At 43.3% G+C, this 16,807-nt stretch overlaps 1 protein-coding gene across 7 annotated transcripts in view; it reads right to left on the bottom strand.

Annotated features, from left to right (window-relative positions):
• Positions 1-5,872: 5,872 nt before the first annotated feature.
• Positions 5,873-16,807, bottom strand: part of ZNF532 (zinc finger protein 532) — a 34,140-nt gene continuing 23,205 nt past the window's right edge. For all 7 annotated transcript variants that reach the window (XM_039708414.1, XM_039708413.1, XM_039708415.1 and 4 more), the window contains 5 exons: positions 16,100-16,262; positions 12,405-12,683; positions 8,888-9,000; positions 8,396-8,543; positions 5,873-8,146 (listed from right to left, as the gene is read on the bottom strand). In XM_039708414.1, coding sequence (XP_039564348.1) covers positions 7,652-8,146; positions 8,396-8,543; positions 8,888-9,000; positions 12,405-12,683; positions 16,100-16,262 — 1,198 coding nt within the window. In that variant the 3' untranslated portion in view covers positions 5,873-7,651. The remainder of the gene's footprint in view (positions 8,147-8,395; positions 8,544-8,887; positions 9,001-12,404; positions 12,684-16,099; positions 16,263-16,807) is intronic.

Below are 16,807 nucleotides of genomic sequence, written 5' to 3'. Positions count from 1 at the left end.
CGCGTGAGGGGCGGGCGGCGCTGTCCGCCAGGGGGCGCTGTGCTGAGCGCGGGAACGGCGTGAGGGCCGTGAGGGGCCGTGAGGGGCCGTGAGGGCATTGAGGGGCCGTGAAGGTATTGAGGGGCCGTGAGGGGTCTTGAGGGGCCGTGAGGGGTCTTGAGGGGCCGTGAGGGGTCTTGAGGGGCCGTGAGGGGTCTTGAGGGGCCGTGAGGGGCCGTGAGGGGCCGTGAGGGGTCTTGAGGGGCTGTGAGGGCCGTGAGGGCCGTGAGGGGCCGTGAGGGGCCGTGGGGGCATTGAGGGTCCGTGAAGGGCCGTGAGGGGCCGTGAAGGGCCGTGAGGGGTCTTGAGGGGCTGTGAGGGGCCATGAGGGCCGTGAGGGGTCTTGAGGGGCCGTGAGGGGCTGTGAGGACTGTGAGGGGTCTTGAGGGGCCATGAGGGCCGTGAGGGGTCTTGAGGGGCCGTGAGGGCATTGAGGGGCCCTGAGGGGTCTTGAGGGCCGTGAGGAGCCTTGAGGGGCCGTGAGGGCCATGAGGGCTCTTGAGGGGCCATGAGGGCTCTTGAGGGTCCGTGAGGGCTGTGAGGGGCCGTGAGGAGCCTTGAGGGCCGTGAGGGGCCGTGAGGAGCCTTGAGGGCCGTGAGGGGCCATGAGGAGCCTTGAGGGGCCGTGAGGGGCCATGAGGAGCTGTGAGGACCGTGAGGTGCCGTGCCGGCAGAAGGGTGCAAAGGGACCGAGTGGCATCGCAGTGTCCTCCTCAGCAGCTGTGAGCGGAATGATTTCATGGCAGCAGCTAGCGGAGACCTCAGCATTTGGTCCCCATCAGAGACAAGCACAGAGGCCCAGAGAAGCCGCAGCCGTGTGTGGCAGCCCCTCGGTACCCTCCGCAGGCCTGGCGGCGCACAGCGATGGGCCGGGGCTGCTCCGTGTGTCTGGCAGTGGGACACCCATGTCCAGTTCGTCGCTGAATGGTTGCATGATGAAGCGGCAAGCAGCCACACAGATACAGCCTAGAGCCTGATTTCTTGGGACTTCAATGGGCCAAACCGAGTCAGGCATTCGCGAAGTTTAAAATTAGTCCTTGAAGACTGAGAATGGGTGAGCAGAGAACACATGGAAATGCTACTAAGATAAATGGAAACAAACCATCTGACAGCAGTGTTTTTGTAATTTGCTAGAAATGCATCAAGACTTTAATGTTGGTAAACAGTTGGATGAAACAGACTAAGACTGACTAAGAGAGGCAGAACTGACATTAGACCACAGGGGAAGGTGTGATGCTCTCAGGAATGAACAGAAATGGCAAACTGGAAAGAAAGCTCCAAGGACACCAGGCAGGCATGATCTAGATAAGATCCTTCACCTCATCTAATTATTCTTCCAGTGACACCATTGTTCTTTTACTTACTACACAGGAGTTCCTCTAAGCTTACATCAGCTTAGGTTAGTTCTCTGCTATCCTTTAAATACTCAGAGGAAAGCATCTGCTACTATCCCCTTTGAGCAGATGTAATATTCAAAAGTAATTACTAACAGAGAAGGAAAATATACAAGAGGAGACTCAAAGGTGGTGAAAAGATTCTGAATTTTCTTTATGCAGTTAAGAATTTAATTAAAAAGGTGTGTAACAAAGTTATATCTTCTGTACAAGTGGGATCTGCCCACTGAAATGTTGTATTGACTCTTGACCAGCAAAAGGTTTTCTGTAATTCCCTGAGTAGGTTTTTCATACCATACTATCTGGACAGATTTTTTTTTTTTTTTAATAGAGTTTGTTTGCCTTTGTGCACAAATCTGCTTGCCTTTATTTTTATAAAAAGTCCCAGGAAAACAGAGATGAAAAATGGTGATTGGGTCAAAATTGATACAGGCTGTACAATCAACATAAGTGAGACTAACAATCCTCAGTGTCTAAAAACCTCGTTGAACATACCAGTAATTTACACTAGGGTTCACACTATTAACTCATAGCAGTCCCAAACAATTTGACAAAAACGTCTTTGTTAAAAATGCTTTGCTATTGGAAGGAAATCTGTCTAATCTCTTGTGTTTTTAGCTGTATATTCCACTTGAGCTATTATTTAATTATATTCATGCTGGGTACCATATCTGCATCAATATGAAAAAAACCAAAACCACAAGGAACCAGCTTTTGTTCCAAACACTGTGTATCTCACCCAGATTCCTCCTAAAGTACAATAGATTTAATCCTTACTTTGTATTTAATTATATATTTGCACTTAACAGTAAATATTTGAGGCTTTTCTATTACCCGGTCGCACAAGAAATGGCTGAATATAAATAGATGAATTTTCATCCATTTATAGTTGCAATACTGCCACTCACAGAACGAAGACAAATAGCTGGCATAGAAGAATAATCTCTGAATGTAATTTTGGGTAGTGCTTTATTCATCAAACAGGCAGAAAAGTGTTCTTGCCTATTGTGAAGCATGGATATCATTTTTGGAGGCAAAAGACAAGCCACTCAGCAAAGGGAGATGGCAGCAGCTGAGAGAACGGAAATGACAAAGTTCAGTGTTAAAACAATTCCTTGCAGTCATTCCTGATGGGGAGAACTAATAGTGGAAATCGAGGTGTTAAAATCTCATTCTGTAACAAGCAGAGGGAGGAAGCGAGTTAGGGTATGGAGAATTTAGAAAAGGCAGCTTTGTGTTGAGATCTGGGAGGATCGAAGCTGCTTATGTTGTTGTTCACATGGAGGGGTCTTTTGTCCGAGGCACGAGCCCACACTTGATTCTGAGGCTGCAGTTCCTTTGCCTGTTGGTTTGCTTGTGCTTGGTCTTTGAGAGCTCAGAAAACACTTGGACTCCTCCATTGTTTGTGGTGAGGTAAGAGGAACATATTAGGAAGTTGCTTTTCTTCCTTTTCCAGAGATGCTGGGAATCACCCACATCTCTCTTGGTGGCTTTGTTATTTTACCATCTGCATGATTTTGATTTTTAAAGGTTACGTGTATTTTGAAATCTTTCCCTGCGCTGGATGTTTGACTTCAATATTTGTACAGTAGATCTTCTGGAGCTCTGCAGCTAGGAAATCACGCTAGTTTTTTAGTACACAGAAAATGTAGCTCTTGACATTCTGGCAGATTTGCCAGACCTTTGCACACAGCCAGGAATTAGTACTACGTGTATGTATAATATTGAATGACAGCTCTTGGTTTTCCAGGAGACCGGTCGTGGGCACAGAACTCACCCCTCTTCTGGATACTTTTAATACTTGTGTTTGGTTGCAGCTTTGTAACAGTAGAAAGACTATTTGCTTCATGCACAGCCCCACTTTGGAGGCCACTGCTTGGGAGCATGTGTGGCTTTTGTCTTGTGTCACTCCTAGCCCGAGTCTTGCCATGTGCCTTGGGAGCTGGCAAGGACCCACTCACAGGCACAGTTTGCAACCCAGTGTCACTTTCTAAAGGTATGAGTCAACATTTTGAGTCTGCTCTGTGACCCAGTGTCTGCAGAGCTAATTGCATTTCAGCTGAGTGGATTTGTTCCAGGGAATAGTTTATTTGTGAAAATAAATTCTTTTGCTCGGGAGGAAGGGTAGGGGGAGGGAGGGATCCAGCCATCCAGCATCTGTAGATGCTAACAAGCATCTACATCTGAGCATTCAATTGAATTTAGCAAATAATGTTCTCTTTTTCTTCCCCTTCTCCCATGGAACAGGGAAAAAAAATCAGAAGCAATCACTAAATCAGGAAATATTGTTATGCTTGCCCAGCAGTGTTGGTCTGGCCCGCAGAGGTATGGCACTGTTAGCCTGTTAGCCAAGTGCTGGACTGACCCGGGGAGAGCAATGCTGGTAATGCCCTGCATCCATATCCCCACCATCACATTAGAGCCATTGAATACAAAGTAGCACAATTTGAGAACAGAAAAGAAATGAACTGCATAAAGTCTTTTGCCAAATCAGATAAGGGGACGTATCTGAGAAGGGTACTATGCTCAGCTTATTTGGCTAATGGTCACATTACTGTTTTAAATACATTTCTTCCTTCAAAATAGAATCCTGGGGCTCAGAGAAGAGAGCTGTAGTGCCTCCAGTTAATTTTCCAGGTGAATCTGGGTCATTCCCAGTGCAGTGCCTCAGTGCAATGCCCTCAAATGGCCCATTTGGTCCTCAGTGAGGAAAGCTCTTTTTTGCCAACTAGGAAAGAAATAACATCAAAACCCGGTTTTGTATGGTCATTGTTGAGGAGCAAATCCAATTGATTTTTTTTTAAGTGAGGAATTGCCCAGAGATGAGCCGGGAGTGGCTCCTTCTTTCGTGCTCCTGCGTCCACATCCACTCCTGGCTGCAGAATCTACTTTGTACACAGAGCCCGGGGATGTAGGTCAGGGACGCGTGTGCCTTCCATGGGTGATCGGTTCTGTACTTGCTTCTCTTGTCAGTCCATTCCCCACTGTTCCTAGTCACCCTTCACAGAGCCTGGGCAGATAACCTTTGAGTAATAATCTGAAATTCAAATACAAATAATGGACTACTGAACTGCCCTAATATTTGAGAAAGGTTTTAAACTAAAATAGGTTCTTCTGTGTGCCTGATTGGCCTGGCAGCTATGTGTGTATGCTAAGTGTACTGAGAAAGGTAATATTAACAGAATGAAAAGGTCAGAGTTGTATAAAAATCCTTTTCAAAGTAAATAGGCTTGCCAAACTGAATTCCCCACAGGTAGACAGAGGTTAAGAACTGAGAACATTTGGGCCTTTGGCAGGTCAAGTTGTGCATCTGTAAATGCCCTTCAGAAATACAAAAACCAGACAAGTGTAGGCAAGTACAGGGATTGTGACTGGTCAGATTTAGCTCTGGTTGTACCTCCAGGCAAGCAGGCCAGGGCTCAACAGCTCCTGAGGGATGTATCGGGGGGCAGCATGCAGGGTGGGGCACAGCACCCCTGTGTCATGCCTAGGCACCCCAGGGACAAGGGAGGCAGATGCACATGGCAGTCACTGCCCACATGCCCTGAGGTGAGGTGCTAACCAGTATTAGCAGGTGAAAAAACACGTTTACTGTGGCTGTGTTGGCAGGTGGACCTGAGTGTTGCTGCAGTCCTGGGTGGGCAGTTTGCAGCTGGATATTTGGGCAGAGGTCTCGGTGCACTCCCTGCCTCCTTGAAGAGCAGAAGGGATAGTATGGGAAGGCACACAACAGGAGGAGATACACAGCCTTAGTTTCTGTTGAAATTTGAGTTTGTACTGTTAAGCACCTTTGTTTCCAACCACAAGATTGGCTGCAAAATGGTGGAGTCTACATAATCCCTTTCCTAACTCTCAGAGAGATTTTATGAGGTTTAATTCATTTCTCAATCCTCACAGGAAAGGGGTAAAAAAGAGAGGAGTATTTGTGTCATCACTGACTGTTAGTGTCACATTGTTAATTAAAAGCAAACAACTCAAATGCCAGGTCTTGGACAAAATTAAGTTTAAACATTTTTTCTATAGTTTACAAGAGGAAATAATTCCTTTAGGCATGCCTACTGATATTTGTGCCTTTTCACCATATCTCACATTGCTTTAAAGGCTTCTGTTCACCTCCTGCTTTTCAGGACATCGTTCTCCTGTTAAGGACGTATGCCAGTTCTGACACAGAAATGTGGCTGAAACTTATGGGGCAGTTCAAGACCCTCTATCCCTTAAACCTTTCAAGAGATTACTGGCAGGACAGTTAAATTGTTCTGACCTGAAGAGAGCCCACTGCCAAGCAGCTGGGCTGCACTCTCTGGCTGTGCAGGAGCTCCTGCGGGGACACGAGTGGCAGCGTGACAGCCTGGCACCATGATGCCATTTGCATCATCAGGTTACTTGCAAGTGTAAGACAGTGAAAAGGGAAAATAAAGAAAAGTAATAGTAATGGCTGTGAAAATGGAACTTTTATTATCTGTTCACTGTATACAAAACACCATTCTGCATAGTGATAAGTGATTTGTTGTACAGTTGACAGTGCACACCAACAAACAAGTGTTCAGAGGTATCCACTAAATGGGAAGGGCAGTGGTGGCAGTGGGCAGCCAGTGCTGTGCCCACTGTATGCTGTGGGATGAAGCACCTCACAAGCACGTGATATGCCAGTAATAGAAATGGGCTAACAAGCATCTGCCCAGGAGCCAAATTAGGAATGAGGATGGAGAGAGCAGAATTAATGTATCTGACAAACAGTTTCCAGAATGATGAAGTTTTACAGAGACGGCTGAGAGGACCCATATTTTTTTAAACACTTCAAATTTTAAAACTATTAGAATTTAATGATAAATAACAGAATCTCACAAATCTTCTGGGGCAAAATGCGCCATATTTATTTACATATGAAATGTGTTTAATACAGTCATAATGGACATAGTGTATAGTAACATCTGACAGCAGCAAGACTTTTAAGGAACCCAACAATTACTACTGTTTATCATGCAGCTACCTATATATACACAATTAAGTTTTAAAAAAAAGTACAAAATTTTTTTTTGTAGGGTTACATACAAGGTATAAAATGCAAAAACAAACTAAAAATATACTCTCACAGAGAACTCTACCTGAAAGGGACAGTATGGTACCTTTTTGTACTTGTGCAAGCAAAACTAGTGGTGCTGGACAGGAGTTTGCAATGTCTGGCCGAGCTCTGCAGGGCCTGTGCTAAAGCTGCAAGCCCCAGTCCTCCTGGCTGGGGCTGGCTCCTTCCCAGTTGTGGCTGTGTGTGACACTGAGCACCAGAACTTTTGGCATGATCACGTGGAGCTGGCAAATCCCAACCCCTGCAGCAAGGGTCAACTATTTCCTTTCAACAACCAGCAAGGAAGATACATAATGCTGTGTACTCACTTCTATATGTTTAATAAATTACATTACAAAAAAAAATCATCATTATAAACCTATTCCTCTAATTACATCTTATTTCTTAGGTCCAGAGCAGCCCAGCCCATTTGTAACAATTTGAGCTTTGATCACAAGCACCTGGTGACCTAAAAATGTCACTTCATGATACTCAGAGTTGTGCATTTATACTCTTCAAAAGTACTTCACCATTCCAGGGGGTCTGCACCTGTTCTGGTGTTGCCACCTAAAAACCAGCACTTTATTTTACACATGCAGTGGTACTGTTGTCTTCTATTATAATATATTTTGTAAGAAAAAGTTTAAAAGCTTCCTTAGACATCTGGAGGTCCAAGTTCTTTAGAATTTAAAATCTCCCCTTAGCTTGCTTCCTCTCTCCTCTCCCCTCCTAGCACCTCCCTCCCGATGCTAATCTTCCTTTAGCTAAACTTTCTTTCAGAAGCATTCAAAAACCAGTTTAAGAGAACCTAAGGAACTGCCCTGGCATTCAGAACTCTGTTTTAAAGAAACTTACTACAAAAGAACAGAAAATAACCAAAAAAAAACCCCAATTTTTCCACTAGATACTGATACAAACACATAACCAAAGAGTATAAAAATTATTAGTTTAAATATATACAGACATTTTTCAACTCAAATACTGCTTCAATGGTTCTGAGGGTATAGACAATGAGGTGAAGGGGACACTTTTATGCAGAATATATTGCAACAGCCTGAACAGTACTGTTAACATTATTATACCTTGAACTTTCTGTAGCAAAAGTGTCATTAGTATTCCAATGTGGAGTGAGATTTCATCATCCCAAACAGTCTGGTCACTTGTCAGCTGAACTCATTCTTTTGGACTTGATGAAGGCCATGCCATGTGTTCTCATGTGAGTGTTTAAGGCTGCTTCAGTTTCAAAAGTCTTTGCGCACACTTTGCATCTTCTGTCTGATGCCACACTGTTGGAAGAGTCATCCTCATGGCTGGGTTTGTTTTCTTGCTGATTATCCTCCCCAGAGCCATTCTGTTTTGATACTGGCTGAGGCTCCTTCAGCTTATGTACAATGAAGAGGTGTCTGGAAAGGGACACATGAGATGTGTAGCAGAGTCCACATTCCCTGCATTGATACGAAGAGCCATCAGATTTATGCTGAGGAATATGTTCATGAAACTGGAGAAGATTTTCTGTTGTAAAGCCACAAACTGCACACTTGTGAACTTTAAAAACATTTATCTTCAGCTTCTTTAATGGCTGAGTGATTGCACCTCGTGGAGGTCTGAACTCCATTACAGGTTCTTCCAATTTACGCTTTGGACTAGGAACCTAACAAAGAGACAGAAATGGTGTAAGCATAAATATGCAGTTCTTTTCATAACTATTTGTGACTTGCAAATGTCAGAACCTTTCCCTTGGCAAATTCTAAAACAACTCTGATAAACCATCCTTTTGGGGCTCTACTTCACAGAAGATGAGACATTTATGGCATCGAAGTACCTGTATTTACTTAAAGATCCCGAATATATACCCAAAAAATTAATTCTCAGTGACTGAATGAGTCTTCTAAGTGCTTACCTTTGTGTCTTCTTTTACTTCCCTTTCTTCCATATTGGTAGATTCAGTCATTTCTTTGACATCAGGGTCTTTAATGCCATGCATCAGCTGAATATGTTTTTCCAACATCAACCTCTTGGTAAAAGTACGTCTCGAATCTGGGCAGTGCCTGCAGATAAGCACACACACACACACACAGAAACATTCAAGTGTCATGCTTAACAAGTGCCTTTTGTAGACTGGAAGAGTGGTTGTGTATTTGAGAGTCTCCTGAAAACCAGGTTCCCCAAAGTGGAACTGTGAACTCTCAGCTCAGCCAATTTCGGACTGTAGACTTTGACACGCTGCCCTCTCAGGAGCCTGACGTGTTTCTGCAGGCAGGACAGGAAATTGATTTGGCCTGTCCTGGGCATCTGAGAGAATGGGACACTGGCTTTTCCACAGTTAAGGAAAGATGTGCAACTAACAGTGGTCTTTGTATTCCATTCCTAAGTAAATAAAACCAGAACTTACGAGCACGTATAAACCTTCCTAATGCCTTTGTGCTTGATACGATTGTGCCGACATAAACTGTGGGACGAACTGAAAGATTTGTCACATTGCCGACAAGGATGTTTCTTCATTTGCTTTAAAAAAAAAGAAGAGAAAAGCTTTCATTAAAAAAGCTGAGTAAAAGTGGTGCATGTGTTGAACCTTCTGATAAACGGGAAAGAAACATCACTTACCCCTGTCTGGTACTGTACTTCACATAAACCCCCTCTTCAACAACACTGTACAAGTCAGAGCTGGACCCCCTCATGGGGGTCAGTGTGGCCCCCATGAGCTGCACACACACACACACACACACCTGTCTCCAGCTGTAAACTGGTGTCATGGACAGTGGATGAACAGAACTTCTTACACCAAAGAAACACAGAAGATCAGAGGACTATTTCTGGATCAGTAAAGGCAGCAGGATGAGGCAGCAGGATGCTTTCCCTTCCTATCACCAAGCCATGTCCTCAGCTGCTGACTAGGAGCTCCTCAGCCACATACAGAGAGTGGTGAAGAGCACAGAAGAAGGACCAAACTTGAATCTCCCAGACACTGACACACTAACAGGGTTCAGGACGGTCATGACAAAATGAGCGGTATGATCTGATGCCAACTTGATGGCCATCTGTTTGGGGAATTCTGAGGGGCTGATGTTGCAGCTGCTCAAGTGGAAGGAGAAAGTAAAGGAAGAAACTGAGAAGGGCTGGAGCAGTCACACACCGATGCTGTGTGGCACTGAGCAGAAGCATCAAGCCCGTGGTCAGAAAAGCAGGAGGAGGATGATGCTCAGCAGGACTTGGGGGCACTGTGTGGGGTAGCCAGCTGTGACCCCACACTTGTTCTAAATTCCTTGGGGAGACTCAAGATAGAGACCCAAACAGGATTTTGGATGCACTGGTTTCTACAATGGCAGCCAAACAAAAAAGAACTGAAAAATTAGTTCTGTAATTAAGTGCAGCATGATCTGTTGTACAGCATCTCATCTTGACAGAAGAGGATGATCAGTGACTAAGCTGGAGTTGGTAATTCCTACTTAGAAAACGTCTGCCCTTTCACAGAAACACACCTGCACGCAAGTCCAAGGAGCTCAGCAGATGGCTGCCTGGTGGAAGGTAGACACACATGATCCAGTTTCACACAGGCTTGTTAGAACCCTCCTTTGTCTGGGCTGGTAACTTCTTTTTTGGCAGCACTTTTAAGATCAGGCAGAGAGTCACACCAAGGTGGCTACAAAATTTCCTCCCCTACAGCTGACTCCCTTCATCCAGGAGCCTCACCAGAGGATCAGAACATGTGAATCTGTCTGTCTGCATAGACAGTTCCCAGTAAGGGCTGGAACCTTAAGGATCTGTCCAAAGGGGATATACATAGCAGTACCTCTCCTATGAATACCTCTGCCTAATCCAGCCTGGGATCAGCTACAGGTTACAGCTCTTTCACTCTGGTCCTGCGAAAGCAGAAACCAGAAGTTTGAAACTAGTATTTTCATATACCTTGCATGACAATGGATTTTGTGAATAACACATTCATCGCTTAATTACAGTTTTAACAATCATTCCGAAAGGATCATTTTAGAGCATTTAACCCACACCTATCATTCTTAAGAAAATAAGACTATAAATTAGTTCCTCTATTTATTAGATCCATATCACATACTTGGTTATCTTATGCTCATTCCTATTCTCTCTATAGTAAAAGTTTAGTTTTTCAACATAGTCTTTTTGACAGCTAACAATTACAAAAAATTTTTGACAGGTTGGGAAGGAATGTAGCACCTGGTCTCTATCCCCCATTTCTGAAAGATATGGAATTGTATTTCTGTTCATTTTAGTATCTGTGTGCCTCATGTGTTATTCAAGGAACTGCTTGAATGGGGATAATAACCAGCACCTGAATGGAAGCAATCAAAGAGGTCTTCAGGCCAGGATTTGAGTGCAACAATTATCTAGTATTTCACAATAAGGGCTATTTTTGAGGTAACATTGCACATAAATATCAGAGAGAGAAAGACACAGATTTAAAGCTAATATTTAAAAAGCATTATTGATATGTGACTAACCTTCTTTTACATGCCTTTGGCTACTCTGCTGTGGATGGAAGCAGACTGAATATCACTCTCTAGTTCACTCTGAAGTGACAGTTTCATTGGGAGGTTGTGCTGCTTTGTTTTTAAGAATCGCATAAATGTACAATGCATTTGATCTTAATGCATTTCTGATTGCCAGTAAAAGCTCTGCTGAGTTAATATTTGGGCAGCAGGAAGCTGAAGGAATGGGGTGGGAGTTACTGGAGGCAATGATGCTGGGGTGCTATTTGCTTGAAGTTGTCCTAAGAAAATTGAAGATGACACTCAATAGTCCAGTATTTTCAGCTTTTCCATAAAACGTTTATAAACAGAATAAAATAATTTGCAGAACAGATTTAGAGATAATAACTGTAATAGAAACCTCTGGAAATGTGCAATCATTTATTACGGCGCATTAGGATCCCGATAACCACGGATTTTCACGTAGAGTGGTTCTCCTCCACTTAGACCAAATCAGCCTATTATCCCTGCCAGTCCTGCTCTTTTGCTGCAGTGCAGCACAGTACATCAGTTTAGCTCCCTGGTCCCCAGCTGAGGCAAGAGTCAGAGCACTGCCGCCGGCACACAGCAAAGGTGAAGAGTGGCTTGGCCGTGGCTGCCACACGTCAGCAAGGGGCTGGAGCCTGCCACAGCTAGGCAGGGTCACTGCTGCCTTCCTGCCTGCCTGTCTTTTTAATTTCCTTTAACTGAAGTGCTGCTGAACACAGGAAGAACATCAAACAGTCTCTCTGCTGACATGAGGATGCGACATTCCCACATTTCACTTTCAATCCATTTTAAGTAAGATAGCTCAAATTCAGGTGCTTTAAATATAAAATTCAACTTGTTAACTCAGCTGAACTCTTAATTGTCAGATTAGAGCAACAGCTCAACTGTGGAATGTGTCTGCCTTTAAATGAAACACCAGTTGGCACTCACTGGATGAGTAAAACATGACTGAGTCTCCACTCCCTGAGGCTAACAGGCACTGAGCTTCAGAAGAGAACAGAATCAAACTGTTTGAGCTGGAAAAGATCTTTAAGACTGGGTCCAACTGTTACTCCAGCACTGCCACATTCACCACACCACCATAAAGAGAGGGAACTGAGAAGGCACAAAGAAGAAATCAGAACCTGGAACAGATTAGATGGCTTGGATGAAATACAGCAATATCTCTCACTCTTTCCATCTTGAAAAAAATTCGGTACTGAATGAACAAGCCTACAAATGATTTTCTCAATAGAATGATGTGGAAACTGAAATAAACTAAGCAGACAAAGCAAAAAAGATGAAACAGATATAAGAACAATGAATAATAATAATGGGACTTAAAGGAATTCTTTTCAAAAAGACATTTAGAAAAGTATTTAGAAACAAATACTTCACCTTTCAGGTTTAATTCACCTTTTTGTACTGAATCTATTCCTTTACCTTTCCATGTTCTTTCCTCATGTGGGAGATGTAGACATCTCTCTGAGTGAAGAGCCTGTCACACTCCCAACACGTCCAGCCAGGACTAGTGACTTTTTTAAGTTCTGCTTTCTTTATGGGAGAAGGAGATTTCTTCTCCAACTTTTCTGTTCCGTTGAGAGATTTTGTGTCCTCCTTGTTGTGACTGGCTGAGTTTTGAGTTGTGGGTTTAGTACTGAGAGGCAGATTTATCCCCAGGTTTGGTGGCCCCTCAACACTTTTCAAAGTTCCATGCATAGACTATAATAAAAGAGAGAGAAAAAGGTACGAAACTGACATAGACATACACCGCTGTACTTAACCAAAAGTCCTCAGTTACTTCTTTGGCACACTAGTATCATCAGATCACATTTGTAAAGAAACAGGATTAAGTAAAGGCAAGACCTAGCATGCCCGAACAATAATTGACACCCTATGTAGGTATTTTCACAAAAAAAATAAGAGACTTACTTTGGAGGTTAAGTTTAAGCTGTGGTTTAGCAGGGAGGAAAAAAGGGGTCAAGAAGTACTTTATGTTAAGTTTAATTTCTTGCTTTACTTACCTGACATGTTAGTTGAGCATGCTCATTTCAGACTATGAGACTGGAGTTTTCCAAGAAGGAAAAGTGTTTTAACTGACCCAATGTTGACTTGGCATATTGGTAAATAAGATAAGCCAACTCTGGAAACATCACACGGCTATGTAATTTATTAACATTTTATGTTGAGGCTGAGGTTAAGGCCAGCCTTACGCTCTAGCCAGGTTATGAGCACACTCATTTAGGGCTGCCTTGCTAGGTAATGTGGGGCAAGGTGTGGGGCATACAGGGCCCCACAGCAAGTCAGGGGGGTCTGAGCAGCTGTTCTCCAGCCCCTGGAGCTCCTGGGTGGGAGGCTTTCCTCAGGGACTTATGTCTGCACTTTATGTCTATGGTCAGTAAGAAGGGAAGAACTCATCCTTCCCCCACTCCCCATTTCCAAACCAGTGTAGAGCACTGGCGTGACACCTGAGCCTTCCAACACTTGTTCAGAAAGGGCTGGGGGGCTTCAGCTGTGTGTCTGAGCTCCCTGCATGGACGTGGACACAGCAACAAGGAGGAGGGCTGTGGGCCAGCAGGGATGACTGCAGCACAGAGCTAATCCACTGCTGAACAGGGACCCACAGTTGAGGTCTCATGTCTGGAAGGCTTGTCCTTTACCAGGACGGTGTTCTGACCCTGTCACCTACTGACCCTTTCTATAACTCTCTTGGAGGATACATTTAATCAGCCCAAACGGAATTACTTTTCCTTCAGGTAAAACCCATTCAATCCATTCTTGATTCTGGGAATACAGGAGTATCAATGTGATACTCCAGCAACAAGTTCTTTTGCAAATACTTTGGCTCTTGGGACTACCACTGGCTCTAGAGCAAATATCAGCCTCATCAGTAGAACGTGTTCTTTGATTTAACAGCTTTTAAACAGCAGAAAAGCCAGTAATTAACCCCCCACAACTGTTAATAAAAAGCAAAGTGCACAGGACCAACAACTGAGAACCAAGTGCAGCTGTGTAGTAAAGGAGGAGGCTGGCTTTAGTACCCGACTGCACAGGGGAGCAGGAAACGAGGTTCCTGTACTCTCAGGCAACTGAAGCTGACCTGGAGATTCCATTCCAGCCTAACCTGTCAGCATGTAAAACCTTAGTGCTCAACTTTCCAAGTGTCTTGTAAATACAATACTTGAAATTTGGTTTCTTATTTGAAACTACACCAAGAGCATTAAAGCACAGTATGGAGTCTCAGGGCTGGGCAAACAGGGAGCATTACACCTCCAGGCCAGGCCAGGCTGGGGCAGGCAAGTCCTTCACCATCTTCTCTCACTGGCTGCTGGAAATTTTCTTGTAGTGAGTCATTACAGGAAAATAAGACATGCATTTTGCCATCAAGAAATACTGGCATCTGCGGGAGTTATTCTGGGTTATCTTCTGTAGCTTTAAATAATCTCCTCCTGAGCTTCCTTTTGTCCCTTTCTGTCCTACTTTCACCCAGGTCTGTCTCTGTCTTGATGGTTTATGTCTAGCCATACCAAACCATTACTTTCTGTGCAGCTGAGCTCTGCCTCTGTCTGGCACTCATACTCAGGGAGTCCTTTTGTGCTTTTGTCCTCTCCCTGAATCCTTTTCTGCTTTTATCTATAACCTATTACTGTTTTTTTCAGTCCCGCTTAACTGAATTCCAATTTACACTGCTTTGCTCCAGTCCCTACTGCTATACACACATCCCAAATGCAAAACCTGCAATACTGCTACTGCCTATGTAGTGATTAATCCTCTAATTTTAGTCTCAAAAATGTCTGAATCATTTATAGTGAATCATGCTAAAACCCCACTGGTTGCAAGTTCAAATACTGTCATGGAACACTAAAGCCAAAGAAGTTAAGTGGTGCCCAAGTAACTGAGCATAACTTTGAAATGTGAGATGCTAAGCACCCCAATTTCTGTAAAGATAGCTTCTGGCCCTAACTGTGGTCAGATTGAGCTCCTGAAAGTGTTGTCTTCAGGTCTTACAGAAGTACTTGTGTACAGACATAACAATACATTTCCAGTAACATCTGAGTCAGGACAAACTAATTACAGAAACAAGACTACACAGAATTTGCCTATTTAGTGAAAAAACCCCAACCATCTGAGTAGATCAAAGGAAACAGAAATCAGAGCTTTGCATTGCTGCATGAGAGGAGCATCTACAATATCTTGCAGTAAACATGCAAGAACTAGTGCTACTAGTTCAGAAACAAAGAAAATATCCAGTCCTTGTACTTCTGAACATCCTGGCTCAGCCTTTCCCTCATCTCTTCCTCAAGCTGAAGACTGGCTTTAAGACCACCTGTTTTTTTCAAGACTTGTGATCTTATTTTCAACACTACTTCAAAGAATTCTGTGGTTACAAGTGCTATTGTTGGGACTAAAATGCAAAATGATGGTTTTAGCAGCCAAAAAGATGTCTGGTTTTTCACTCTGCGGTAGAGAAACAGTACTCAGAAATTGTGTCACTGCCAGAGAAGCGCAGTGAGCTCCACAGTCCCATTCTGTGTTCAGGCACCAGGGATTAATAAGGCAGAAAAACCTCAGCTTTGGTGTGTGTGACATGAGGTAACAGTCTGTGTCAAACACACAGCTAACAAATGATAGCCAGGGGCTGCTGATCCTTCAAACCAGGATCACGGTGAATCGTTAACCCTTCAGGGTGTTTATGAGGAAATCCACTGGAGTTTCTTTCAAAGCACACATATTCAAGTTCATATAACACAGGTAACCTCTACATCCAGCAGCATACTGCTTCCTGGTGAATTTGATTTTGTGATGCACGCAGCACTCTCAGCTCCTAACAATTGGAATAATACTTAGAATACTGTAAATAAAACTCAGTATTTGTTAGGATTGGACTTGCTGAGATATTCCCAGTATACCAAAATCAACATTCTTACAGAAAAACGGAGTCATCACAGATATGCTGAAGACCAGACAAAATATAAAATTTTAATATTTGAGAACAACATTCACAAATTACCCCCTCAGAATTATTAACATCTGTCTCAGCAGTCTTGTTATTCCATGCCTTTTTACAGCATGTTCTCACAGCATGTATTGCATTTCAAATGGTATTGTGAAGGAAACAAGAGAAGATGCCTACACACCTTTATGTGATCCATCATAAGCTGTTTCTGTGCATATAGAAGAGAACAGTCTGGACACTTGAAAACAGACACCTTCTGGTTTTCAATGTGCTGATCAAAGTGGCGATAGAGCAAAGGTTGTAGAGTAAACACAGTGTCACACATAGAGCATTTATATATTATTCTAAAAACAGAAGCACAATAAACAACGTCAGTCATGTTGATGATCTATTTGCAAGAATCATGACATTAACTTTTTTTCTCATCACAGAAACATCTGACATGTTTAAGCAATCCTTTCACACTGCCTGAAAAAAGTTAAACTAATTCAACACATGCTCCAGTTTCAAAATATGGGAGAAACAGAAAAATAGAAAAAAATTTAAAAGTGCAAACAAGAAGCCAGAAAACAACAGCGTGTGCCAGTTACAGATACAACAGCAATATCTGCTCAGGATACTCTGACAGTTTAACACCTTCAGTTTCTGAACTCACATTGTAGATAAAGGCTAATATCCTTGCTCCAGGTGACAAACCTGTATATTGTATATGCAGTATATTGCCAGGGAGTGATTAATTCAATCATAGTTAGTAATGTACTTCAAGATTATTGCTGTCACACCACAACACAAGATATATACATTTTTGGCAGTCTTCATGGCTTTGATGCTCCTGAATGCCAAACCTAGACTCTGTCAATGCCCTGAAGCTCCAACAGTGCAGGATGGG

This window comes from Passer montanus, unplaced genomic scaffold (assembly GCF_014805655.1).
Source record: "Passer montanus isolate IOZ18808 unplaced genomic scaffold, ASM1480565v1 scaffold200, whole genome shotgun sequence".
NCBI lineage: Eukaryota > Metazoa > Chordata > Aves > Passeriformes > Passeridae > Passer > Passer montanus.
The sequence above is the reverse complement of the archived record's forward strand: the minus strand, read 5'-3'. Positions and strand labels throughout refer to the sequence as shown.